Source organism: Alligator mississippiensis, chromosome 14 (genome assembly GCF_030867095.1).
Source record: "Alligator mississippiensis isolate rAllMis1 chromosome 14, rAllMis1, whole genome shotgun sequence".
Taxonomy (NCBI): Eukaryota; Metazoa; Chordata; order Crocodylia; family Alligatoridae; genus Alligator; species Alligator mississippiensis.
This window is the reverse complement of record NC_081837.1, coordinates 33,607,311-33,633,164: the sequence shown is the minus strand read 5'-3', so window position 1 is coordinate 33,633,164 and position 25,854 is coordinate 33,607,311. Positions and strand designations below refer to the sequence as shown.

The window sequence follows — 25,854 nt, the reverse complement described above, 5'->3', positions numbered from 1 at the left end:
GCATGGTGAGTGGCAGTGGCACAGGGTTAATGCAGCTGTCACTCGCCTCCTACCTCTGACACATCACCAAGGGGCCTCTGGACCCCATATTTTTGTGGCAAGCCCCACCCCTGCTTGCTGCATGCCTCCCCTTCCCCATCCCCCTCAAATTCCTGGCCCTTCTAGGAACCCCGCAGGCCAGATAACACGGTCCCATGGGCTAAATCCAGCCTGCAGGTCATATATTAGACATCCCTGCTGTAGAGCAAAAGCCATTGGGTGCTTTTACCAAATATGTGTTATATGCAGACACCTGCTTTTGCATCCACTCAAGACCCTTGCAAATTCCACCATCTGTGGCTACAGACAAGATATGTATTTGTAATGATACAAAGTGCCTCAGCGCTATGCCTTACACCTGAAGTGGTGATGCAGCCTGAAGTTGCATTTGGGGTTTTTTTTGCAGCTACATCACATTGCTGACTCATGTTGCATCTGTGACCCACCACACTCCAAGATCCTTCTCAGCAATGCTGCCACAAGGCCAGTTATCTCCCACTGTTTATTTGTACATTCTTCCCTATGTGTCGCAGGAAAGAACTTCATTCTGTGCTGAATTTTATTACGTTGTCTCTATCCCGGCTTTCCCATCTATCAAGATTGATACACTCTTAATTCTACTCCTATCCTCCAAAGCTTTTGCAATCTTTCCCAGTTTGCTGTGTTCTGCAAACTTCATCAGAAAGCTTTCTATTCCAGCATTCAAATTATTAACAAACAAGCTAATTAGCACTGGACCTTGTGGAATCCCATTCAAAACCTCCTGCCACTCACAATTACTATTTGCTTGCAGTTATTGAGTTACTTTGGTGCCTATCTTATAGCAGTCTTATCTAACCTTCATTTCGCTAGTTTACTTATGAGAACATTTTGAAAGACTTTATCAAAAGCCCAGCTAAAGTCTTGTACAGTCTGTCCACTGCATTCCCTTCACTCACCCAACTAGTTACTTTGCCAAAGAAGCAGATCAAGTTGGTTTGGCATGACTTGTTCTTAGCAATTCCATGCTGGCTGCTACCTTTCCTCCTCCAGATGTTTACCAAATGTCTTTTATAATTTGCTCCTGTAACTTCCTATATACTGAAGTCAGGCTAACTGCTCTATAATTTCTTAGGCCCTCTTCTTTGCCTTTCTGTAAGAGGGGCACTGTTGGCCCTTTTCCTGACCTCTGGAATCTCATGTGTCTCCCATGACTTTGTACATAATATTGCCGAGGGTACCATGATTCCTTCTGCCAAATTCTTCAGCACCTGGGCTGACATTCACCAGGGCCTGCTGACCAAAATCCAATCAAACTACTCAAAAGTTCTCTGATGCTCACTTTAGTTACTATGAGCCTCAGTCTTTTCCAATCTTGTCCATATTATTTTTGCTAGCTGTCTGGTTACTTTTTTTGCCAGCCTCAAAACAAGTAAGTATCCATTACATCATGACGTTCCCTTCTTACCAGATTTTTAATTTTAAAAAGTGTAATCCACAGACCAATGGTGGGCCACATAGTGGTCCATGGATCAGACTGGGAACTCCAGTTTCAAGTGCCTCACCCCTTGTCATTTAACTCTGTTCATCCCTCCCCTACTTTGTGCCAGTTCTGTCATGGCGTATAAGGAGAAAAACAGCAAATGTGCTGCATGGGAGGGAAGACCAAACACAACAATATAAGATGGACGAGGTACTTGGTTGAAGGCAGCAAGCAAGTGGAGGACACGACAGCCACAGGCTCATGCGGGACACTGGAACCCAGTGTAGGTGCGCTGCAGTAGCCAGGAGAGAGGCACAAGGCTGATCGAGTGGTACAGTCTGGGTGAGTGGTAACTGGGCAGGCTTTTCCTACAATTCCACATCCACAGACTGCAGAAGTGAGCCCAATTTGGAGCCCCTGGCCTCTAAGCCACTTACAGATCACACTGGCACTTGGTCTTTGCTCCTCCTGCAAAGAAATCAAACCAGCAACCTGGTGAAAGCTCCATGTCTGCAGGGAGTGGGGGGAAAGCCCTTCAAACAGAATGAGGAAATAGCATTGATTTATCATGAAAGGGAGCCATGGCAGGAAGAGCCATGTTAACCTACCACCATGAAGTACAGCTCACAGCTTACAGTGCAGACAGTCTCAAAGACAAAGGTAATTCTTGCCACCTCTTTGTTTTCAGCATCCTCCATCACTGACTGCAGGGGGCTGTAAATAAAAAGGCATATATCAGAGGCTGTAGCTCTATTGCTTAAGACAGGGGTGGCCAACCTACAGCATGCATACCTGAGTGGCATGGGCAGCCTCTGTGCATGGCATGTGGCAGACCAGGGAGGGTGCAGGGAATACAGCAGCAGAAAGGGCAGAAAGCAGAGCAACAGAATGGGCAAGCAGCACAGGGTAGGGGACAGAAAGCAGAGCAGCAGATAAGGCAAGTGAAGTGGATTGGAGTAGCACTTGAGGAGGGTGTGAGGCTAATTCATAGCATGCCTACTAAAAAGGTTGGCCCCCACAGGCCAAAGACATCAGGAAGTTCCTGGAGAGAGACTGAATTCATGTGCAGGGACTGCTGAATTTAGGCATTCTTGTTAGAATGACTGCCTGGGAGCCATTGCAGGTTCATGGGCCAAGCTGGAGTCCCACGGATACCAATAAAATCAGTAACCTTCACTCCAAATTTAAGCCCCCACATGTGGCAGCAGAATCTGGTCCTCTGTGTTCATGGTACAGATGGTGACTGTGGGTGCCTCACCTCCTGCGCTGGAGCGTCACTGAGCTGCCAAACCAAGCAGCTTGTGCAATGATGTTTATTCAGGTGTATTTTCCTACAGGGGTCACGATAACCTAACAGCTAAACATATCAATCACACTGAATAGACATCCTCCCACCTTCTGGGGTAGGCTTTACATGAACCAGAGTCAGCCTCAGCTTGGCACCACCTTGCCCCTCACCTGAATCCTGGAATGATCAGCGTCAGGATCATGAAGTCATTATCAGAGGCTCCTGCTGCTGTGTAGATATAGTCGCTGGCCACCTCCCACCCTGTAACAGCGGACACAGGAATTAGATACAATGCAGCTCATCAGAAGGGCTTGTCTTACAACAACTTCCAATTGCTACCTGAAGCGAGCCAGAAATGTACACGGCATTTTACTAAGCAGAACACAGCCGAGGGCCTCATGCCCCCGAGTTTGTCTCTGGAGTCATCATTTACACTTGTCCTCACTGGAGAAAAAAAACTGCTACTTGTGTAAGTGCTGGAAGTATTCCAATCTGACACCTGCTTTGCACCTTTGTTCCCCAGAGGCTTTTAGCTGGTAGGGGCAGGATCGAGTACTGCTCAAGGGTCTTCTATTAGCTGATGGCTGCGCATGGACTTGACTACATTACAGGGCTGCTGCTACCACAGCTTTGTTGGCACCGCTACAGCAGCAGAGGTAATGGAAATACAGCTTATGGTGGCAGGAGGGTTTTTTTGGCTGGCTTTGAGATGCCATGACAGAATTTCTACTGGCAGAAGCTCTTGTCTGTTGGCAGAGCTGTGTCCGTGTTAGAGGTTGTGGCGGCAGGGCTATGTTGGCTGTGGGGGGTGAGTTTTCCACTTCCCTAGCTGACACAGCTCTGCTGACAAAACTCTGTGTAGACCAAGCCCAGCTCAGCTAAATCTAGAAGTTATACTAATGTAACTATACTGCTTGAGTTAGAGCAGCATACACCTTGCCTAATGTGGACATTGCCATGTCAGCACAAAAGGGGCTTACACTGGAACAGCTATTTTTGTATAGGAAAGAGAACAAGATTTTGGGGGTTTTTTGTGGGCACAGTTATACCCACACTAGACTTGTGTGGGCAGCACTACCTAGTGAGTCTTTCTCGCATCCATTAACTGTGATACTTTAGCAATTACATAAATCTGCATGCAAGGCAAGCTTCAAGCAACACCTGGGGCAATTTTGACTGCTGAGAGATAGAGGGACTCTTCTATTTGCTCAAGTATTTTGTGAATAAAAGGGGGAATACTTTCAAACCCCCATGTGGGCAGAGTTAAAGGCTCTTTGGCATATACCTGCCATCCCTTTATATTCAAAGTTGATCCCGCTGAGGACAGTTGTCTCCATATTAGCTGGCAGCGTGTTCCACCATTTATATTCCAACCCCAGCGCAGGTTCAGTTCCAGCAGGGCAGCTAATGCAACCTAGAGATAAAAGAAAACAGCAGTGGTACTGTAGGTCTGTGTTAGACTGATACTGGGTAACAACAAGCAGAGGAACCTTCCTGCACTTTGCCTAATGCACCCTACAGAATAGGAACACAATTTCCTTGCAGCTTTCTTACACTCTGTGGAGTATGACCACCTTTCAGTGCTAATTATCCTCTCCCAGCTCTGTCTATGATCCCATGATGCCCCCATCAATGGGAATGTGTATACAGAATGAGCGAAGAAAGAGAATGTGAAGGCGATAGTATTCTCAGACAAACCAAGGGCTTGTCCATACTATCACCAATGGGCCCTAGGGAGGATGGGACTGAACACGTCCCACCAATTCAAGCCCGCGAATGTACTCCTGAGTCAGAAGTTGCCCAAGAAGCCATTCTGGATTCAAATGAAGTACCTGCTTTCTGGCCAGCTACAGACTGAGGGCTTCAAAGTAGGCATTAGGGACCAGAACAGAACTGCTCCATGGATAAACTTCAGGCTCTGGAGAATGTCATTAGACTTGATTATGTCCCATCCTTCCCAGGATCCACCACTGACCTACCATATTTATTCAAATACAAGACCATTTACCTCAGTTGGTTAGATTAGAGCATGGGGCTAATAACACTAAGGTGGCAGGTTTGACCCCCAGTTGGACTAGATAATCTCTTCAGGCCCCTTCCAACATTACTTCACTATGAAAGCCAAGAGTAGGTTTTTTTTCTTCCAGTTGCTCTGGGGAAAAAAGCTCCTCTCTTTATAATTGCATACAAGGAAATCTCATTAAATATACTATCATTAAACTGATGCCAAAAATAGCATTTGCTCAGCAATTGAGACTAACTATGAAGTTGATTAAATGCAGCCAATACTGAGCATGACTATAAAACACATGGCCCACATTGAGCAAACATGTTGATACAAGCCTATCACAAAAACAAATTAGTATAACACATCTGGATAGGACATATGGTTGTGCCCATTAAGTGCAGTCCCTCTCACTGCCAACTCTTTTTCAAGTCATGGTGAGCCACAGCATTGCATACAGTTCACCCAGAATCCCTCTGTTGGCCCTTCTCTCAGCTGAGTGCACATTATTAGTGTGGCCCCACCCTCCATGAGGTGAAGCGGAACCTGCACCTCATTTGCATATCATTTTTGGAGCATCCCAGGACTTGTAACAAGAACACCCAGTTTCAATCATGAGTGGGAGCTAATTAGCACATGGATCCTTTGTGGGGGTATCTGGAATATACAAACATACTGAGCAGTGCTGAGCTGTGCAGTCACCATGGCTTGAAATGCTGTTGCCTCTGGTGGGGCCTAGCCCAATGAACAATGTGGTAAGTAATAAGCCTTTAGATAAATATCATATATGGTTTGTACTATAAAAAAATAAGTGCCATAGTACTGTTCAAAAGCATGTTTATGGAGTACCTGTGCTAAAACTTGCAGCACTTTAAAAATATATATATACATCAGTTCTGGATAAGCTAAATGTATGGGTACTATATGCAAGTTGATCCAGAGGTTCGCGGAGATTTTTGGGGACGCACTTTTTGGAACCCCAGAACTGGGTGTCTTTCTAAGAACGATACTCTCACTGGCTCATAAGCCATGGGCTTCCCATAACTTCCTGCGTGGCTCTGGCTACAGGATTGGACTGGTTCTTTCTGGCCCTAATGAGAAGGCAGTGGCTCACAGTGAGGGGCTGGCAAAAGCACGAGTCAGTGGTTCTCATCCCTTCCAGGGCTGGGAGCTCCTTCTCCATACTAACACACCCTATCCAAGGCTCCCTTCCACCTGGCCATGATGGAGCCACTTCCTGCTTGCTCCCATAGCAATATGGGAAAGGACAGAGTGTCACAAACCTCTGGGAAATCCTCTGAGGGGGGTCAGACCTGCTCAGTCCCTCACACCTCAGCCCTAAGTTTGGCCCTGGAAGTCTAGATAGCAGAGTGCAAGAGTGAGCAGAGAATAAACCTCCAATTGCTGCTTTCCCAGCTGGGGTGGCACTAGGGGGGATTGAGGAGGGGAGGCTATAGCTACCCTAAAATTCACCTTAACACCCTCATAGCTAACCCTCCCAGCGCTGCCTCTGTCCAAGCCCCCCGCTTCCCCCCTAGGCTGCTGCCACCACCCACCCCACACAGCTGAGCTCACCCCACTCCCACCCGCAGCCATGTGGCGCTCTTGGCCCAGCCCAGCCTGCAGGGCCCATGTCCCACCTTTGTCTGCACAGCCTCCCCAATTTTCCATCTAGCCCACCTCAGCCCCACCACCGGGAAGAGGCTGACACTGCCTGTTTCCCAGGCACACAGTGCATGTGCTCAGCACAGCCCAGCTTTCTCCACGTTTCAGGGTAAAGAACCAGGAATCAAGCTATGCTCCCACGGAGCCCAGCAGAACAAACCCAGTGGCATTACCGGACCCATTTGAGTATGCCCCATAGGGACAGGGCTCGCAGGTGCTGGAGTTGGTTTTGAAGAAGCCCGGGTTGCATGGTGGGCACTTGGTTTTCACACCAGAGGGAGGCAGGTTCATCGCATCAGGCAGCTCTTCACTGCAGATTTTCGGCTCTGCCCACTTAAACATTAACTGAGTCTGGAAAGGCATAAGCAAACTCAACTTCAGCTGGCAAAAATGAGCATCTCTACCATGCAAGACAGCTTAGGGCATCACAGTAGCATAACATTGCTTTTCCCCTCCCTTGCAGCCAATGCTTTCCAAGTTAAGATAAAGCCTAACAAGACTGGGAAGTGCACTGTGCTCAAGTACAGTACCTTTCTGACAGAGAAAGGAAGGCACCCAAGACCATGTATCAGGCAGTGCCAAGAAATACAGCACAGGATTCCAGGCTCCCAGAACTGTGCTCTGCCCCCACACCTGGATTAACCCTGCATTGGGGGTCTGGTCCACAACTGAAACTTGTAGGCCCTCAGGTAGCATGAGAAAATAAATAAGAGCAGCAATAATGTGTCTAAATTAGAATGCAGGTATTTGCATAAATGCCTTCTACTATTACAGCTCATTTCTCTTTCCTTAAAGCAACCAGCTTCTGTATATAAGCAACATTGTACAAATACAACTGTGAACACAGACTAAGGATCGTGATGGGGCAGGAATTGTAACTGTGCCTGTGAAATGAGAGAATTTGCATGTGCACACAAGCCCTAGCTGTGGAATAACAAAATTGGGTAATATGCTTTTAAATAGTCTGTGAGCCCTTCTAGCAGTGCTCACTATGTTTTATGAATCAGAAATCACTGAAACCACTGAAGCAGAAGTCTGCATGGATATGCAGACCTTGCATGTTGTGCATTGTTAATAAATATGGATATTCAGCCCCATTGTTCTTATGGATTTCCTTCATATTGTGTATGGGGTAACAGGGAGGAAAACGCCTCAATACTAGCTAAAGTCACTCCTGTTCAACAGGTGGATCTGCCTTCACAAGAGCATGCCTCCAGTCTCCAGTGGCTTGTGTGAAAGACCCAGAACACACATCAGGGAAAACTGACTCTCAGACTGCACGGGGAAACGGTGACACTGACTGTGTAGCTACAAGAACATAAGAACAGCCATTTACTAAGTCAGATCATAAATGCATCTAGCCCAGTATCCGGTCTCTCACACAGTGTGGATGCCGAGGAGGATGGTGAATGGGGCATGTCCAGCATGTCCCTCCACCGCCCACCAGCTTCACTCCCACTTTAGCTTCCAGCATTCAACGGATTGGGAGTTTAGCCACAGCAAACGTGCTGGGAATCTGGGGCAGAGAATCTTGGTGGTTATTTGTAACAAGACGCAGGTAAACATTGCAGAAAGGACTGTCAAGTAAACTGCCCCTCTTTAATTAGCTAATGCCTCTACTATGCTTTGAACATGGAAAGAACAGCACTGAAGAGCAGTGTTACAGCTGCAGTAAAATGAGGGAACCCTGTGGTTTAACAACCCGTGTTGAAACAGCCCTGGGGACTGATAGGTACTCACCTCCCCATTAGTGTCGCAGGCAGTGTGCGTGTAGAAATAATCCTTATCGGTGCAGGGAGGACGAGGTTTGCAAGCTGCTGAGCCTTGTTCTTTAACGTCAAGGGAAGGAAAGAGACCACTGTTAGAATTAAAACCCTGGAGCCTCAGGGAACAGAGCCCGCTTGTGCCCATAACAAGTGCAGTGAAAGAAGATGCTCTGGCTCTGCATTCAGAGGCGCTCTGTTTCATCTGGATGTCAAGCCTTGGTTAGATTTCCTGGCAGAACAGCTATCAAAGAAAGCATGTGTCAAGTCCAGGCTCTGTGGAGTAGCTGCTTGCTCAGTGTCTAACCCTTTGAGGATCTAATGGTGCACATTATCCAGATAGCCCCGCTTCAGGCACATTGGTTGTGTACTGTATTTTTTGTCTTCTGTTTATAAGCCTAAGGTATTTGGCTCTGGTTACCTGACTAGCTGAGCATCTTGCACTCTTTACTGCTACCTTTCTGTAGTGCAAGGCAATGTTACTACTCCCGTTTTACAGATGGGAAATGGAGCTACAGAGAGGTTAAGTAGCTTGCCCAAGGTCCAATGAGGAGTCTCCAGCAGATCTGGGAATTGAACCCACTTGTCCTAGAGCCACTGGACCAGCCTACCTCTGTTTTGGTACCTCACTAAAAGATGGCCAGGACAACTTGTCACTCTGCCCTAGAGGTGAAGAATACCTTGGGGCTAAATTGTATTGTGCACAGCACCCCTTCTCCTAGGGCTGCGCCTAAAGTTCTCTTCTGCCTACAGGAATTTCCAGGAACTATCATGACTGAAACAAAACACTTCCTCTGCTCACTCACATTTGGGGAAAGGAGTTGGGTACTGCAGCCATGAGAAACAATCATTTTCCTCTATGCATTCAGCCAGCTGCCTTGGCCTGGCCAGTGCCTAGGGGCTGGAAAGAGACCACTGGTTCTGTCCACTCCCAGCCTCTGCCCCACGGTGATACCAGCTTGAGTGAAGACCCTGTGCTCCACAAAGCACCCAGCCCCGAGCTTCAGACTAGTACCCTCCAAACAGCAGCACTGGGATAAATCAGAATCAAAGCCAGTGATTCTCAGTACAAATATTCACAAAAACTTAAAGAGATTTCAAATAGCGTTCATTAGCATTAAAGACATTCTGACCTGCTGTGGTCTTTCCAAGTTGCTTACAATAAAAGAATTAGTCTCTTATTTTTTCTGTAGTGAAAAAAGAGAGCGAAAGCTAAGAACTGGCATTTTCCAAGGGTGACCCCTGAGTCTAAAAGTGTTGAGAACCACCAATCTAAGCAATAGGGAAATCACTGTCTCCCAAGTGGCCAATCAAGCCCATTCATATATCTGTGCTGTGCCCAGACCCTGTTCCTCCTGCCAGCTTTATCACACCATAGAGCTCTCTAGACCAGCAGGCATTTCTGTTAAATCGAGTGGAAAATGCTGCGCAATTAAGATTTGTTTCTTATAATCCAAATCTTACTAGCTCCAGCTGTGTGTAATTAGAGGCATAGAAACAGCTGGCCCTCCCTGTCATATTTATCACAGTAACTAGCATGTTATTGGGCTCCCTGTGAAGATTAGCACCTCAGGGCTGTTTCTGCTGCCTTCTATTTTTTTGTGGGGAGAGGAGAGGGGTTTGCCAAGTTGAGTCTCCAGATGTTGGTTTTAAGGTACCACTCGATATTCAGTTCTAATCAAAGAATTGGGAGGGAGCCAGGAAGGGGAGCCCCTCTCCCTCTGTTGACTTGGTAAGCTGCTGTACAAAGAGCTAGAAAATTATCGCTGAAGGAACAAGCATATGCTTTTACTCTTCAAACAACTGCCTAACATGAAAGCATGGCTCCGCCAAGCACCTGGTTCTTTGGAAAACTCTTGCACTCTTCACTGCTTGACAGCTTGGCTATGTCTGGTTAATGGATAACCGCAATGGAAGAGGCCTGCCCTTGCTTGACCTTCACAGCGCTGCAAAAGGGCTGCTGTATATTAAAAACCTGAAGCATGTCTGAAAAAGAGGCTGCACTGTATGCCCTCACCACATAAACCTGTGGTCTAGAGACGTGGTTCTCAACCCTTTTTGTACCAGGACCTATTTATAAACATCAGTAGCCAGTCTCAACCCACTGCCCCCACCCCTAGGCCCCAGTTCCCTCGTGCCCCCCAAGTTTGCTCATGGCCCTTTTGATATATTTTTGCAACCCGCTTTTGGGTCACAACCTACATGTTGAGAAACACTGGCCTAGTGGAACGGACGCTGACCTAGGAACTAAGGCCTGAGGGTTCAAGTCCTTGTTCAGCCAGTCTGGAGTAAGTTACTTCCCTTTTTGTGCCTGTTTCTCCATTTGTAAAACGGGAGTCATTATATTGACCACCTTGGAACACTACTTGGAGATCTACAACAAACGCACTATGTAAGACCAAGGTATTATACTATTATACCAGTTTATTCTGTCTTCTAAACCAAGGCTGGCCAACTTGTAGCAAAGGAAGGCTTTGTGTGCAGCATGCAGCAGACTGGAGAGGAGACAGGCAACACAGTGGAAGATAGGGAAGGGCATAGAAAGCAGAGTGAGCAGCAGATCAGGCAGGAAGCACAGGGCAGGAAGCAGAGCAGATCAGGCAGGGAGAGGGGATCAGAGTGACACTCGGAAAAGTTATACTTCTAATTTGTGGCACACCTGCCAAAAAGGTTGACCCACACTACTCTAAACCCTCTAGAAGATGTGATGCTTTGGATAATGGGATTTTGTGAGGTTTCAGTTTAAAAAATCAGTTCCCAAACTAGGAATCAAAACTGCAAATTAGACCACAGACCTTGTAAGGAAGGTTCGAGAGCCCCACAGACAATCAGTTAGCCCAGACTGGCCAGATGAGAAACAGGGTCACATGCAATCATGAAGTGGTTCTGGGCACAAACCATGGACAAAGTTACAATCCAAAGAGAAAGGAAACACCCAATGTAGATGTTCAACACTGACTGAGAATGAATGCCATAAAGAAGTTTGCCTGTCCTAAAATTATTGTTGCATTGGGCCGTATTCTCCATGTATCATTTTCTTCCCCTAAATGCAGCATATTCCACTGCAAAAAAAATTTTGATTCTAACCAAATAGCTTCCATCGGTATCAGTCCTGCAAAACTGAAATATTTGGAGCATTAATAATAAATCATTAATAATTTTTGCTTCCCTTGCTTCTAAAGAGAGAGGAAGATAATGAGAAGGACAGGGAAGAGTGGGATGAGGAAAGTGGAAGAAACCAGCTGCTCTAAAAGCTACACTAGGCTGTTGGATCTTGCTGCTGTAAGGATGTCTTGTGGACTAGCATGTTGAGATTGACACTGCTGAAAAGGTATGTCTTATTTCCAAAAGGTCCTGTCATGCAAATGCCATGTGTGTGTGCATGCATGTATGTATTAAATTACATCTACATGGCAAGCAGAGATGTGACTACAGTAAGTACTGGTCCAGCTAAGCTAGCTGCATACCAAGGTAGCAAACCCACCACAGCCTGGGCTTCAGCCTGAGCTGCCTAGTTGAACAGGTGACCAGGGTCCTGGATGAGCTTGTACAGTCAGTGCTTAAGTCCATGCAGCTGAGTCTTCACTGTGATTTATTACCCAAGCTAGCTAGATTAAAAGCTACCTCAGACAGGCCTGTATATCCTTTAGGCAGACAAGGTTCCTTGGGTGAATCTGATATCTTAGGTGGCAGTGTCATCTTAGATATCAGATTCACCCAAGGAACTTTGTCTGCCTATGTCCTTAGACCAACATGGCTGCAACCTACACCCCTGTATATCCTTTAAGCACTCCTCCTGACTGCAGTGCACACAGGCCATGCATGCACATGGGTATGTCTGTGTGTACACCCCTTCATTACCTGAGTAAGTGTTTGGCTCGCACTGCTGGCATGAGGTGGCTCCCTTGCCAGAGTAAGAGTTTGGTGGGCAAAGCTTGCAGAAGGAAGATCCCGGTTTGGATGCATAGGTGCCTGGCTTGCAGGGGAAGCATTCTGAGGTGTAGGCCACTCCTGGGGGAAGGAGAAGGAACAAAGGAGAAACACTCAGTGAATAGCACTTGGGCTGCTTCTGTCAAGGCAGCTGCCCCCCCCCAAAATGGGCATTGGAATAGAAAGTAGACACTGCCATTCATGTACCTGTGATGCCAATGTTCCTTACAAGCACAGGCTTGGGGATCTTGGACCACACTGAGAATGCTGTGGTTCTCCAGTACAGGACATTGTTGCCATGGCTCAGTTCCACCTGAGGAGGTAAACAGAACAAAAACAGGACAAGGCTCAGGTCCCGACAAGAGATGGAACATGTTTTTGTTTGGTCTTGGAGCAGGGTCCAGAGCGACGCACACTGGACAAGGAAGGAGTTTGGCTCTGCAGTGAGAGCGAAGATCTAATATTGATCTCGCCTACCAAAGCCCAGCTTCAGCCACCCCAGATCTGTAGTGATGTGAGTGGTTATATCCACACTGGCTCTGCGCCACCTTCACATCTGCAGCTGAGAAAAAAAAGTCATACCCACCTGCTCCCATTCTACGTGCTCCAAACTAGGGAATGCAACAGTGAGGCAACTCTGAGAATGCTGCTTAGTGCCACTCTTAAGATCTTGGTTTCTGGTGTGCTTGAGAATGGTGGCAGGAAGCAACCCTAGAGTGGCCACTCCACTGAGTTTCTGGGTTTGGAGCGTGTGAATGAGCAGGGCTTATTCTACAGTGACAGCTTGAAGAGTGGGGTGGAGCCAGTGTAGACATACCCAGTGAGTTTGGAATCGGATCCCAGGGGTCCAGCATTCATTCAGCCCATTAAGTGCTGCCTGCAAACCTTGACCTGCCCCCTAGAACCTGTGTTAGAGAGAAGCAATTTGGCTGGGAGAGTGGAGTTACCCCTAGAGCGAAGGGGACTAGAGATTTTGGGCGCTGAATGTGTGACACCCAACACTTATTACTTGCATTTTAACCTTCCTATGATCTACCCTATGGTCTGGGAGAAATTACTTCTGTTTAATCTCTCTGCTGCACCTCCAGTGCTAGCTGTGAACTTTGGGGTTGGCATGGGGCTTGGACTCCAAAGCCTCCCACACTGCCAGCTGGATCCCACTTAGTTGAACAGAATTAAGCTCTGCCCTTTGGTTTGTACTTACGCTGTGGAACTCCCATCCCTTCTCAGTGGTTTTCATCCACCTTGACTCCTCCACGGTTGGCTGGCACTGGTCATTCTGAACCTAGGGCAATAGGGAACTTGGGATGAGCATGCAGCTTCTGAAGGCCTGGGATCAGAGGAGCAAGCTACTGGGTTTTTAATCACAGTGGATGACAACAGTATCACTCACTGGTCTTTAAAAGGGGCTTTGCACCACCTTCTCAGCTCTACTATCACAAAACAGAGGCTCTCAAAATGGGAACAGGTAAGACTGCCAACATACTGGGAGCCTGAATGCCACACACCTGACTTATCACATGAAGCAATAGTAGACTCAAGCTAGAGGGGCTACATAGCCCAGCATGCAACACTCCAGCTCAGAATATCCACACCAAGGTACCTATGGAGCACTGAGTGCTGAGCTTGTGAGGTTTTTTTATTTATTAAAGCCAAGGACAGCTGCCAGCCATGCTTTAGGGCAGGACCTGTTCTAGCTGTTCTTCCCCTAGGGACACTGCAAACAGATCACATTTTCAGCAGCTGCTTTGGAATCGGAAACAAATGAGTTAGACAGACAGACAAACCAATGAATAGACAGATTCCTATAGGCAACACTGAATCATTTCCTGCAGAGCTAGAAGATAGAGCCTGAAGACTCTCAAAATACATCTCCATCTGGAGCTGACAGCCCTATGGAAACTTGAGTGGTCTCAGGACATATATGCAGGCTAGGAAGCTGCAGTTGTCTTAGCCAGCCAAATAGGATCCTTCAGCTCAGGCAACTGATATGCAAGGTGGAGATCACAGGTTCAAGCCCTGCTGCTGACCCACCTGGGGACGTGGTGGTTAACCATCACAGGGAGAATCTTTTAAAGGAATGTGAGGTGGAGATTTGTAATGAAAGAGGTGCAACCTCAGGCAACGTACAAAGAACTCGAAGACGATGCTGCTGTCTGGGTAGATGTACTCAAAGGAGACCATGCCAGACTGCTTCAAGTTGACAGCATACATCAGGGTGGCTGTGCACTCATCTGTGTTGGAGGCAATGTAGTCTCCCAGAGGCACCCACGTTGACCTGGAATAGGATTGAGAGAGAAGCATGGTGGTTGGCAAGTGCAGCACAGGTGCTGCTTGGGATGCTACTGGGGAGGTTAGCACTAGTGTAAGGAAGAGAAACATAGGCTGGATGACAGCTGAGCCCACCAAGATATATCAGCTCAAACTATACTGCAGCAAAAAGGCACACACTGCTAAGCAGGTCACAAGGACCAAACCTTCTGCTTTGACATAAGAGGCCAAATTCTGATCTCCATTTATACAATTTAGATACTGCCCTTCCCAACAAAGGTCCAGGGTGGACTATAATAAGCCAACAGAATAATTTATAAAACAGGAGGACAAAGAGAACAAAACAGCTTAACAAGAACTAGAATATCAACACAAAGACAGAGCCCCTCCCCTCCTAAAAATATCTCAGCAGTATGAAACTCAGGATGAGGATCAAAAATATCTCAGCCTAGCAGCAACTGTGCAGTGTATGTTGCCAGAGAAATACAGCACCAATACAAGGGTCAAACATAGTCCAGAATGGTATAGCTGCCTAAAGAGATAACTTTCTGCTTCCACTGATTGCTCTAATGGAGGTAGAGGGGACCTCCTACCCCCACACTCTTCCATTAGTTCTGCTTTCCCTAGCATGTCACATGGCAGGGGGGAACCCTGTCCCACTCCTATCTCTATAATATCTGGTCTTCCCTCTGAGAAAATAAGATGATCTGATCCTACTGCAAAAGAAATGGGGATGAAAATTAGTAGTGCTGCATCTGCTACAAATATGCCTAGACGTTGAATGAATAATTAAAGTGACACTAGAAGTAGGTTACATTTGCAAATTGCATAAATTCTCTTGATAGGGTTGAGTTGCAGTCTTCTGGGGAGTTACTCATAAAAGGATAGTTTGACTGAAGAATCTGAGCTTGCCTCTCTCTGCATGAAGTGATCAAAGAGAGCACACAAATAAAGGCAGTGTCGCAGAATATAGGCAGTGTGTGGGAGCAGCCTGTGCACAAAGGAGGAGGGTGTATGGTAGTGAACTCAGGCACTGAGCAGAAAGACAGGGTTGATATCATTCCTTCTGGAGGGAGATGGCATCAAGTCTATGGAGCCCTATGCCTATTATTCAGGGATGCTCTGGTTTCACTAAGGGCTTGTCTATATGGGGGAATAACTCAGCATAGCTATTGCACAGTAGTTCTTAGTATGAGCACTCTGATTCCACCTGATGAGTAGTGTGTCTGCACTGCAGTTGGAGAGGTGTGACTGCACCATGGATGACTTTTAATTTGGCAACCCAAGGAAATGCCCATGGTTCTAGGAAGCCTTGTTCTGGCCCTGATGATGCTCATGTCACTGTGACTTCATCCCCATCAGGACCCAAACTAGCTAGATTAAAATTAAGCTGAGTGTGCCTACATGTGCTGCAGTCACATCTCAGATATGCAGTACAGACACAGTTTAAGAGTGCCTGTGTATGTGGAATTAATGTCAACATAGAGCGCTAATGCTGGCACTTTAAATCCAAGCTCTTTCCGATTACTGATGCATACAGCGTGTAGACACCCTGCCAGATTTAAGCTAAATAAATAAATGGGGTTTAATTCTTTACCAAATTAAGCTAAAATTCAACATAATTCTATTTTAAATCAAATCAAGGCTGACCACACTGTATCTTGCACTTAAAATGACACCATTAGTTGAACTAATGCAATCTCTGACTATAATAGGCCTTTATTTCCACCTGCAGTTGCACTTTCCTATAGCATTCTCCTTCATTTCCTTACCTTGCTGAAAACTATAGTTTACCACCCAGAGTTGACTGCCATACAGTAGTGATGAAAAGGATCCCAGCAAAACTTGTGAAATGCTTTGGCAACCTTTAGGATAACAAAGGCTATGCTTTTATTTATTAATTTATTAATATTTGCATATTGGCTTATGCTTCTATTGATCTATTCCACCCAGGAGAACATACAAACATTAATAGACTCTTCCTATGCCTGAAGAAGGGTGTTTGTGTCCGAAAGCTTGAAAAAAAACAATTTTTCCAACTATTTAGTTGGTGTAATAAAAGATATCACATTTACCCAAAGAACATTGTCTGCCTATGTTTTTATCTACTAATGAATGTTAAGTTCCACTGTTGTTGCAGTATGGTGGAAGTTGCTGCCTTAAGGGGATTAGTTTGGCTTGGTTTCTCTGAGATGGAGATCTTGTCTCTCTTCACTTGAAACAACTGATTTAATTCAGAGTTTAGTCTGAAACAGCCACAAAACACTGAGGGATACTGCAATGATGTTGCCAACTATAGGTTTGCAGAAGAGTTGATATGGACAGAAGTGGCCTCACAGTTGGGGCTCACCCACCTTCCACTACCAGGTAGATCCCAGCTCTGGATCCAAGATGTGATTGCTCTGGCTAGGTTTCTGATGGTCAGTCTAAGGCAGGTGCAAGTACAGCACTCAGATATTAAAGGCCAGAAGGAATGGTTGTGACCATCTAATTTGAGTTTTGCCTAGTACAGGCCAGTGGCCCTTGTCCAGAAATCCCTGTAGAGAATCTACTATTTCTGACTGAGTTAGAACAGACCCGCTAGAAAAAGAAACCTAGTCTTCATTTAACCCTGCATCCTTGCTTGTCAGAGTCCTCAGGCTGAAAGCGCCTGCAAGAGAGTGCCAAGGTTTCTATTTAAACAGGCTATTTAAACAGCAGTAAAAGTGGGATTGTAGTTAGCAGTAGGGAAGAAGCAGCTGAAGTGCAATAGGCCAAGAAACCATCTACCCCCATGTCTGTGTCCATGCTGAGCACCAGATGTTTCAAGTCTGGGACTAGAATCTCAGTAAGACACAATGGAAATGTGTTCATAGGGAGAGAGCTATATAACCCAAAACTGAAAGTGGCTTGCCCATTTGAGTTTAGCTTCCTTACATACTTAATCATATTAAACATAGCTGCGATTACTCTGTATACAGACACCTCACTGAGCTTTTCAAATCCCACTGCACTCGTGGGCTCAATAACATCATGCAACAGTGCGTTCTACAGGTTAATCCAACACTGGGCAGAATTTTAAATAAGGGGGGAGCAATGAGGTTGTAGCACATCTGCAGGGGCCTGGAGGAGTTGTAAGAGAGGGAAAACTCGAGTCCAACATCATGAAGCCCTTATTCATGGTGAGAGCTCACCAAAAAGAAAGAGAAGAAGCTTCCAAACTGGAAGCCTTTCACACTGGGGTTAGCAAAACATTGGGAAAATGGACAAGGAAGGATCTACCAGACTGGACACGCTGATCTAGTAGCCATGTCCACTGAGTGTCAGTAAAACAGAGGTGACACCAGTGATATCAGAGGAAAGCCAGATGTGTAACACCAGTGTGAATGTGAGCAGAATAAAACTGGTTAGGGTTGTTACAAAAAAGTCTGCAACCCACACCAACTTCCACTACAATGTTCAGCACTTCTGAAATTAGGCTGTCCAGCATGACAGGTCAAGGTTGTTGGTGAAAACTCGTAGCTCGCATGGCTCTGTTCTCAAGCTGTGTGGCTCTTTCAGCATCTAGCAACAACAGACTCACGTGGTGCAGTTCTCTGCTGATTCTGAGAAGCTATTGTCAACCTCAAGGGTGGTTGCCACATTTGCAAAGCCATGGGGTAGCTCATCCCATTCATCGAAGCGAACGCCAGTGCCCAGGGAGTATCTGCCCTCTGCACAGGATTTGCATGACTGGTCTTTCATGTCCAGGAATTCACCTGCTTTGCAGGAAAAGGCTGTAATGTAGGACAGCAGAGAAAGAAAGATCAGGACAAAGGGGAGAAAGGGACACAGAAAGAGTCTCCATCCAACAATCCCATCTGTATCCATTACTTCTGTGACCCTTGGATCTCAAAACACAGTCCCCTTACAGAATTCTGGAGAAGTGTTAGGGGATTATTAATTATTTCCATTTTACAGGCAGGAAAACTGACATGGAGAAGGCTGATTTGTTCTTACTCACAGAGCATGTATAAATTAGCAACAGTGCTATGAAACAGCTCATCACATGCAAAGATTTCTCCATAACTGTAATGTTACAGCTGGGTTACATATGAACTGTTGTTTCTAGGTGTGGACATGTGATGATTTTCAAGCTGATATGCAGACATTTAGAAGGGTCCAAGGCAAAGCCAGGCTTTAGCCTTTTAGTGAAGCCAGAAGTAACTGAGACTGCAAGACAGCCTTGGTTAAAAAATTACCCCAGTCTGCCCAGCATTTATTAGAGGACATTATCAAAAACATTGCTGGAGATTTGGGGAACAAAAGCAGAAATTAAATTTAATCCTTTGAATTTCCATTGATTTTAAAGCCAGAGCAGGGCCATTTTTATCTGGCCTTTTATGCAGCACAGGCTCCAGACTTTCACCCAGTCATAAGTGGTAAGGCCCCTACTTGTTTCCTCCCTTTGCATGGGAAGGATGTGTGCATTTCATACACATACATGGTCTCACATGTTATATGGGGAAGGTCACAAGCAGTGTGTTAATTTGCAAGTTCTCCCTGCAGCGAGGGCTGCAACTGCAGCATTTGCAGGTATCCTTGAGCAAGCTTTCCTCTTGGTAGCATTGGCGATGACAGCAGTGACACTGCAGGGGTACAGATTTCAGTAAGGGAGCGTGAGGGGACCCTACATATGTATGCAGGATTCCAGCCTATACCTTATATCTGCGCTGATGCAGCTGCACTGCTATTACGTGAGCTATGTCTATCTGTGGTGGAATCGTGTCTTCAGTTACAGCTTAGATGTGGCCACAAACCCCCCTGTAAGGCCAAAAGGACACACACAGGCTACTTTTAGCTCTTGTCCAAGAAAGGTGATGTCCAAGAATAAACCATGGATTTATTCTCCAGGCACACAGGCTCAGTCCACAGCAAAGATGAACCTGCACTGCAGTGGGAGTTCAGGTGTTATCAGAGTCTTGACATTCTCACGCCTACCACAGATGGTGGGTTTTCATGCCATCCTGAGAGGTTTTGCTCATTAAGAGCTTAAACGTTATATATGAACAGCTTATGAATCTACAGCACTCTGCAGTCTAAACATGTGCTGCTGTCTACTGTAATTCCACACTAAAATCAACCCAATTCTGGATCCAGATTCTAACCTCCTGAATGTTTACACCCCATTCATGGCCTTTATTTGCCTCAAGCTTTAGACTAACAAAAATCATCTAACACTAATGGGAGTAAGCTCAGAGTGGCCCATTGCTATGGAGTTACTCCTACTCCTACTTTGCAATCATGTAACTGGGAGCAGAATCCTGACTTCCTGTATCAGTCTAATTAAACAGTGCTCAAGTCACATCAAGTGTGAATGAAACAAAACTAGTGATAAAAGGCGATTTACAAAATAGTAGGGGTGAATCTGAAAAAAAAATTAGGCATCAAAAAAAATTGTATCTGGTTATGAATATTTTTGTAAGTGGTGGTTAGGTGGAAACCTTTTGGATTGCAGCCACACATCCTTGATTTTCTTGGTCCAGCAATTCTCCAGTGATCATATGCATCTCAACTGAATGCATATTTAAAAATAAAATTAGAAGTGGAAGTTGAGAGAGAGAGAGAGAGATCTCAGAATCTCCTCTCTGGTCTTTTGCTTTATTTGTTGCACTTCTTTCAAGGGCTACAGTCATATGTTGCAGGGTTGTTGGTTGTAGCTGGGCTAAAGGAGATAGGCAGGCAAGGCTCTTTGGACAAATGTGATATCTTTTATTAGACCAACTAAATAGTTGGAAAAAGTTCTTTGCAAGCTTTTGGGCACAAACATCCTTCTTCAGGCATTGGGAGACTGAGGACAGCAGCAGAGTCTACCAATGCCCGAGGAAGGGTGTTTGTGCCCAAAAGCTTGCAAAGAACTTTCCCCTACTATTTAGTGGGTCTAATACAAGATATCGCATCTACCCAAAGAGCCTTGCCTGCCAAGGTCATATGTTGACATCCACAGGGTTGCAAAGAGATGAACGATGGTAGAATAATGCCCAAGGAAAACAAACGGAAAATACTTGCCAGGTGTTAAAAAGGCTACAACCATAAACAGGGAATAACCTCGAATAAGAAGCTGTGCTTCAGGCAAGGAATAGCATTTCTGAATGCATAATTGGTTTTAACAGTCAAATGGGTTTTCTATCTGACTGAACTGATACTTGGTTCTCTTTAAAGGTCTCCCCCCCACCGCTGCAATCCTGTCTTCCTTTAGTCTCTCCCGTGAATGGGAAAGCAGCTGAAGTCTTGGTTAATGAGTGTTTACTGCTATCAAGCAGACAGATTCTCTTGGTACCTTTTAAGGAACTGCACCATTATGTAGCTTATGTAATGTTGAGTTTCATTTGAAGTCTCTATTGTAACTGCTGCATGGGAAAAAACACACTCTTAATGAAAGAAACTTGGATAATGTGGGGGTCTGATTCTCCTTTTGCTTACTCTGGTTTAACTATGTTGACCTCAGAAGTGTTACTCCTCAACTGCACTGGGATGAGAGAGAAGCATGAATCAGGCCCAGCTGGGAATCATTCATGCTACTGTGAGTAAGAGAGAAATCCAACTCAATTCTCCTGATTGTCAGTGGTGTAAATTTGAGTTGAATATTTACTGGTTTGTCTCCATAGAAGCCAGTGGTAAAGAGCTTGCTGACCCAGCAGGAGCTAGAGCTGGCTTGTATCATTTAATAATCCCACAGTGATTTGGACAGAGAATGGCACAGCGAAAACGTGAAAGGTAGAGTCACTCCCTGCCACACAGCCTCTGGCTCAGAGCAGCCCACACCAGTCATCGATGAATGTGAACCATTGAACAGCCTCAGCAGGAGCTTACAGCATTCAGTGCCCTTGATGGGGTCTGGCAGGCCCGTGCAGAGTCCTGGGGTGTGTGGCACGGCCACCCTCCACCGAGAGCCAAGGCTATCACAGGCTGTGTACTCGTAGTGGTATTCAGACTGGAAGAGAAAACACAGAAGACAGCTAAAGCTGGATACATGCAAGACCTAGCTGGGTGTTCAGTCATAAGGGCTTCATGCATCTCCCCAGTGCTGGGTCCCTCTAACAACTCCAGTGCAATAAATTCTAATTGATATCAGAGCATCCTGAACACGCTGTGTACACAGTACAGGGGCCAACGTGAAGACAGCCGACTGGAATCCAGCCCCAGCTGCAACCCTGCAAATCAGAACCGTATCCACTGCTTTCAGTGGAAATATTCCTGATTTACACTGCTTTCACTGAGATTAGATTCTGAACCAGAGGAAGATCCACATGTGTGTATGGTCTTCTTTCAAAATCTTACATCCCATTTTGTCTCCGCCAAGCAACCTTACCCAGCTCAATGGATGTCATTAGCATGTTTATTATCACCGTGATGGGAGTTTCTGCTGAACAGATTATGGATCGGCAACTCCAGTGGAATGATTCCTGATTTACTTCAGGTTGATAAAAATCAAGCTCAGCAGGCCAGATTTATGGAAGTACTTTATTGCCTAATGAAGCAAACAGACACTTTATACCAGGTGTCTATCTGCATCCTGAGAAGTAAATTAGACCCCAGGCTGCTATGCATAAGTGCAAATACTCAACCTGTAACCTCATTTTCCTTCTATTTGCATTGGTGGGAAATGAAGGGGAAGACCATTCACATCAATGAGGAGATGACTGGAGAGCTGAGCCCAACATCCACCTTTAACAATCCAACTCGATTTCCTAGTTCCCTGCCAACCCTCTCTGACCGCTTCTATTGAGCCAAGAAAACTTGCACCAAAATCTTTAAAACATGAAAGCTCATCGATTCTGCCCCACATTTGCCAGATTTAGTGGCAGAGTCCCTCATGTTTTCTGCCTGCACAGTGGCATGTCGGAGTGTATTCATTTCACCATTGTTAACTGTAACATGGTCTGAGCTGTGATTACCCACACCCTGCATTGTTCCCATCATGGCCTGGCACATGCCACTGAGCTCACATGGTAAATCGGTGCTGCTAGGAAAAATAAGGATCTGACTTCTCTATCTCCTCTTTCACAAGTTCTCATCAGACGTCACTGACAGTTAACTACAGCTGGAAGTGACACTGCAGCAGATACCTGAGCTGGCTTGCATCTAGTTAGTTGGCTCTGAAAAGTCATGAAAGTGCAGCCTTCAACCATCAAGAACATAACCAGGCCCCCAAGTGAGTTTGCGTAGTCTGTGCTCTTGTGGCTCCACTGCTACTGAAACCCGAATGAAGACTGTTCCCTCATCCTCCAGCTCTGTCCTGACCCTGGTCATCTCTTTCCTCCACCCATAGATGCCCAGTACATGGGGGCCCAAGGGCCCTGGTCCCTCTTGGGAAGAGACCAGCGTACCACCCATCCCTAAATTGGGTGGGACAGTCCCAAAATGGGAACATCAAGTCCCAGTCCAGCCCCAAGCAGTGGTAGAGAGCAACTCCCCCAGCTCCCTGCAGGTAAGTCTATGGGGGGGAGGTAGTAGGGGAGGGGCAGGGGCTGGGTCTGGTGGCATTGCCCAGCCAGGGTAGTGCATGGGGCCCAGGGCCAGGGTGGAGAGTGGGACAGAGCCGCAGGCAGCTCATCTAGGGGGCGAGTGGGTTGTAGCTCCCTGCTGCTGCATGCACTCCCAGGAAGGGGAGTATGGGGAGGCATGTGCCCCCAGATTTGTGCATGGGGTGGGGTCAGATGCGGGCTGCCCGCTGCAGTCTCGGAGCTCTGAGCCCTCTCCCTGGGAGCCCGAACCGAACACAGTTTGCCCCATAGAGAGGCACTCCCTGCCCACCAGGCAGCAGCAGGAGCAGCAACACGGAGTTGTGCCCTGAGGCTGTAGCAAGCAGCCCATATCAGTTCTTGAGGACCTGACCCAGGACACAGGTTCTGGACACAACTATTGCATGCCTATAGGCAATGCAGTGGGAATCCTCGGCTTTCCTTTAAAGCAGTTGATGCACAAGGAGGTGCTGCCCTTCTCCCAGGAATAAGGTGGGCTGGGTTTAATTCCCTCTGCAGTCAGGGGAATTCAAAGACATGTTTCCTACCTCCTAGAAGAGCACCCTGGCTACCAGGCTGCAGACCAGTGCTTCTCTGATAACACTTATCTCAAATTCTGTTTCTGCACAAAAAGAACATAAGAGGGAACTTCATGCTGTAGCTTGGAGCCTAGGGCACTCTCCTGCAAAGTGGAACAAGTGGGCTTAAATCTCTTCATGCTGAGGAAATGGAAGCTGGGTGTCCCATGCCCTGAGTGACTGTCCCAGTCACTCTGCTACTGTGTAAGGGAGAGACACCCCACCTTGAAGGAAGCAAGTGTGCCTACCTTCAAGGGCAGCAGGGGAAAACTAACTCCTGAAGGGAGTCCCCAAGCCCTAGAGAGGGAAAAGAGCTCAAGCAACCTGGTTGTGCTCCCTATGAGCTACCTATTTTGGATCCAGTATCAAAGTGCCCAACTTACCTTGTGCATTGTACAGAGTCTGGAGCCCAGGCTGTGGATTCCACACCAGGAGAAAGGGCAGGTGGAGGATCAGATGCCTACAAGTTTGCGTATGCAATGCACAGCACTGTGCATCTAAGTCCCTGTTTGGACCTATAGCCACAGCTGAAATCAGCCCCTCCAGCACCCACCCCTCTGGCAGCAGCCGAGTGCCAATTCTAGTACCACACAGTCCTCACAGAGTACTTTCCACCTGTAGACCTCAATGCACTTTATAAAGGGGTTAATGATGCTCATCTCCATCTTACAGATGTGGAAACTGAAGCACAGAGGAGAGAAGTTCTTTGGCTATGGTCACCCAGCATGCAAGTGGCAGAGCCAAGAACAGAAACCAATTCAGTGCCAAGCTGCATCTTGGAACTTACTCCTTCCCCATTATCCTGTACAGTAGGTGTAGGAACCTGAGGGCTCCCTTAAACATGCATGGCTCATTTACTAGGCTGGCAGTGAACCTGAGCAAGCTGCTATATGGTTCACATGTCCTCTCTCTGCTTCCTTGCTGGCCTTGGCTCAGACAACAGCTTCTGTTTTGTACTCCACTTCTCCAGAACCTCCCTGCCTGTGCTGAAGCGTGACCGCTGGTCACCATGTGTTCTGGAGTTGGGTGGCTTGCTCAGTGCAAGGCAAGGAAAAGGCAGTAGAGGAAAAATAAGCCTGCAACAGAGATGGGAGGAGAGGGCAAGAAGTGAAAAGGCAGCTCTCTGGACCTCGTGTTGTTGTTACTGATGAGGCTTACAACTGGAGTTTAAGGTATCTGGACACCTATTTCCCATGGATTTCAAGGAATTAGGTGTCTAAATCTTCAAGTCTGACCCCAAATTAATTGCTCATGGTCAAAGGGGAATTAGCAGCGCAGGGCCATGAACCCAGATCTTCTAACTCCTAGAATAACATGCTGATTACTGAAACCAACCTTCTTCCCATCCTTCCAACATCACACATGAAATGCACCCTCTGCACATGAACTGCCTATCAGTTTGAATGGGAAACCCACAGAAAAGCCCTGCATGACTAGCTGAGACTTGATTAGCTTGTATGACCTTTTGCAGGGCAGTGATTAGCTCCATATCATACACACATCTTTCACCGAGCCTTACACAATAGAAATCCTTGCTTCCAACCCCACAATTGTGGAAGCAAAGCAAATCAGCCAGGCTGTCCTGGAAGGGCAAAGTCAGGTGCCTCATTTGTCAGGGACTCGTGCTGAAAATTAGCTTGCCAGCTTGTCAAGTTAAAAGCAAATCAGCACATGAATGCAGCTAGGAGGTGATATTGGAGCTATCGAACAAAGGCATAAAGGTCACTGGGACACGGTCTATCTTACTGCTCACACGCATTTTATCTTGTGCCAGCAGGGGCACCAATCAAAGCAATTAGGACCCCTTTGCTTTTATTAAGTGGTATCAGCAAGGCAGATTTGCTTGAGCACAGGTAGTCTGGATGGAGGGAGGAAAAGGAGCCAGCACTGGAAGTGCCGATGTGGAATAAGACAATGTTTTTGAAGGGCCTCTGCTTGCCAGAGCGGCAGCAAAACTAATGGATGACTGGTCTGCACAAATGGGGCCAGTATCTGATCCTCAGAGTAAAGCAGGAGCAGTTCCACTTCTACTTTTTCTCAACAAAAGAGCATAACCATTTAAAAACTACTTGTTGAAAGGTCAGGATCAAGCCCAGGCACTTGAACAGACACTCCTGGACAAAACCAGAATGATTAGTTTAGTGCAAGGCAACCTAATCTCAGGCAACTAGGGGCCAGAGGGAGAAAGAAAGGGTCAGACAATTACCCAGGTGCTAACAACAGGTAGGAGGGCCTTGGATTAAGCCCATCACTTACAAGGGGGATCAGCACTCACACAACCAAGGTCAGTTCTTCAGAAGAGCTAAGCATATTGAATGTGCTTCTTTGAGAAAAATCAGTCTTTGTTGGGTGTCTTAAAGTTGAAACTGA

The 25,854-nt window shown here is 46.5% G+C and overlaps 1 protein-coding gene across 3 annotated transcripts in view; it reads right to left on the bottom strand.

Annotated features, from left to right (window-relative positions):
- Window positions 1–25,854, bottom strand: part of ELAPOR1 (endosome-lysosome associated apoptosis and autophagy regulator 1) — a 63,993-nt gene that overhangs the window by 19,199 nt on the left and 18,940 nt on the right. For all 3 annotated transcript variants that reach the window (XM_014605435.3, XM_019492549.2, XM_019492550.2), the window contains exons 2-12: window positions 21,255–21,375; window positions 17,986–18,178; window positions 14,283–14,430; window positions 13,357–13,437; window positions 12,360–12,465; window positions 12,084–12,233; window positions 8,200–8,288; window positions 6,633–6,810; window positions 4,075–4,203; window positions 2,960–3,050; window positions 2,110–2,215 (exon numbers count right to left, since the gene is read on the bottom strand). In XM_014605435.3, the coding sequence (XP_014460921.2) occupies window positions 2,110–2,215; window positions 2,960–3,050; window positions 4,075–4,203; window positions 6,633–6,810; window positions 8,200–8,288; window positions 12,084–12,233; window positions 12,360–12,465; window positions 13,357–13,437; window positions 14,283–14,430; window positions 17,986–18,178; window positions 21,255–21,375 (1,392 nt within the window). The remainder of the gene's footprint in view (window positions 1–2,109; window positions 2,216–2,959; window positions 3,051–4,074; window positions 4,204–6,632; window positions 6,811–8,199; window positions 8,289–12,083; window positions 12,234–12,359; window positions 12,466–13,356; window positions 13,438–14,282; window positions 14,431–17,985; window positions 18,179–21,254; window positions 21,376–25,854) is intronic.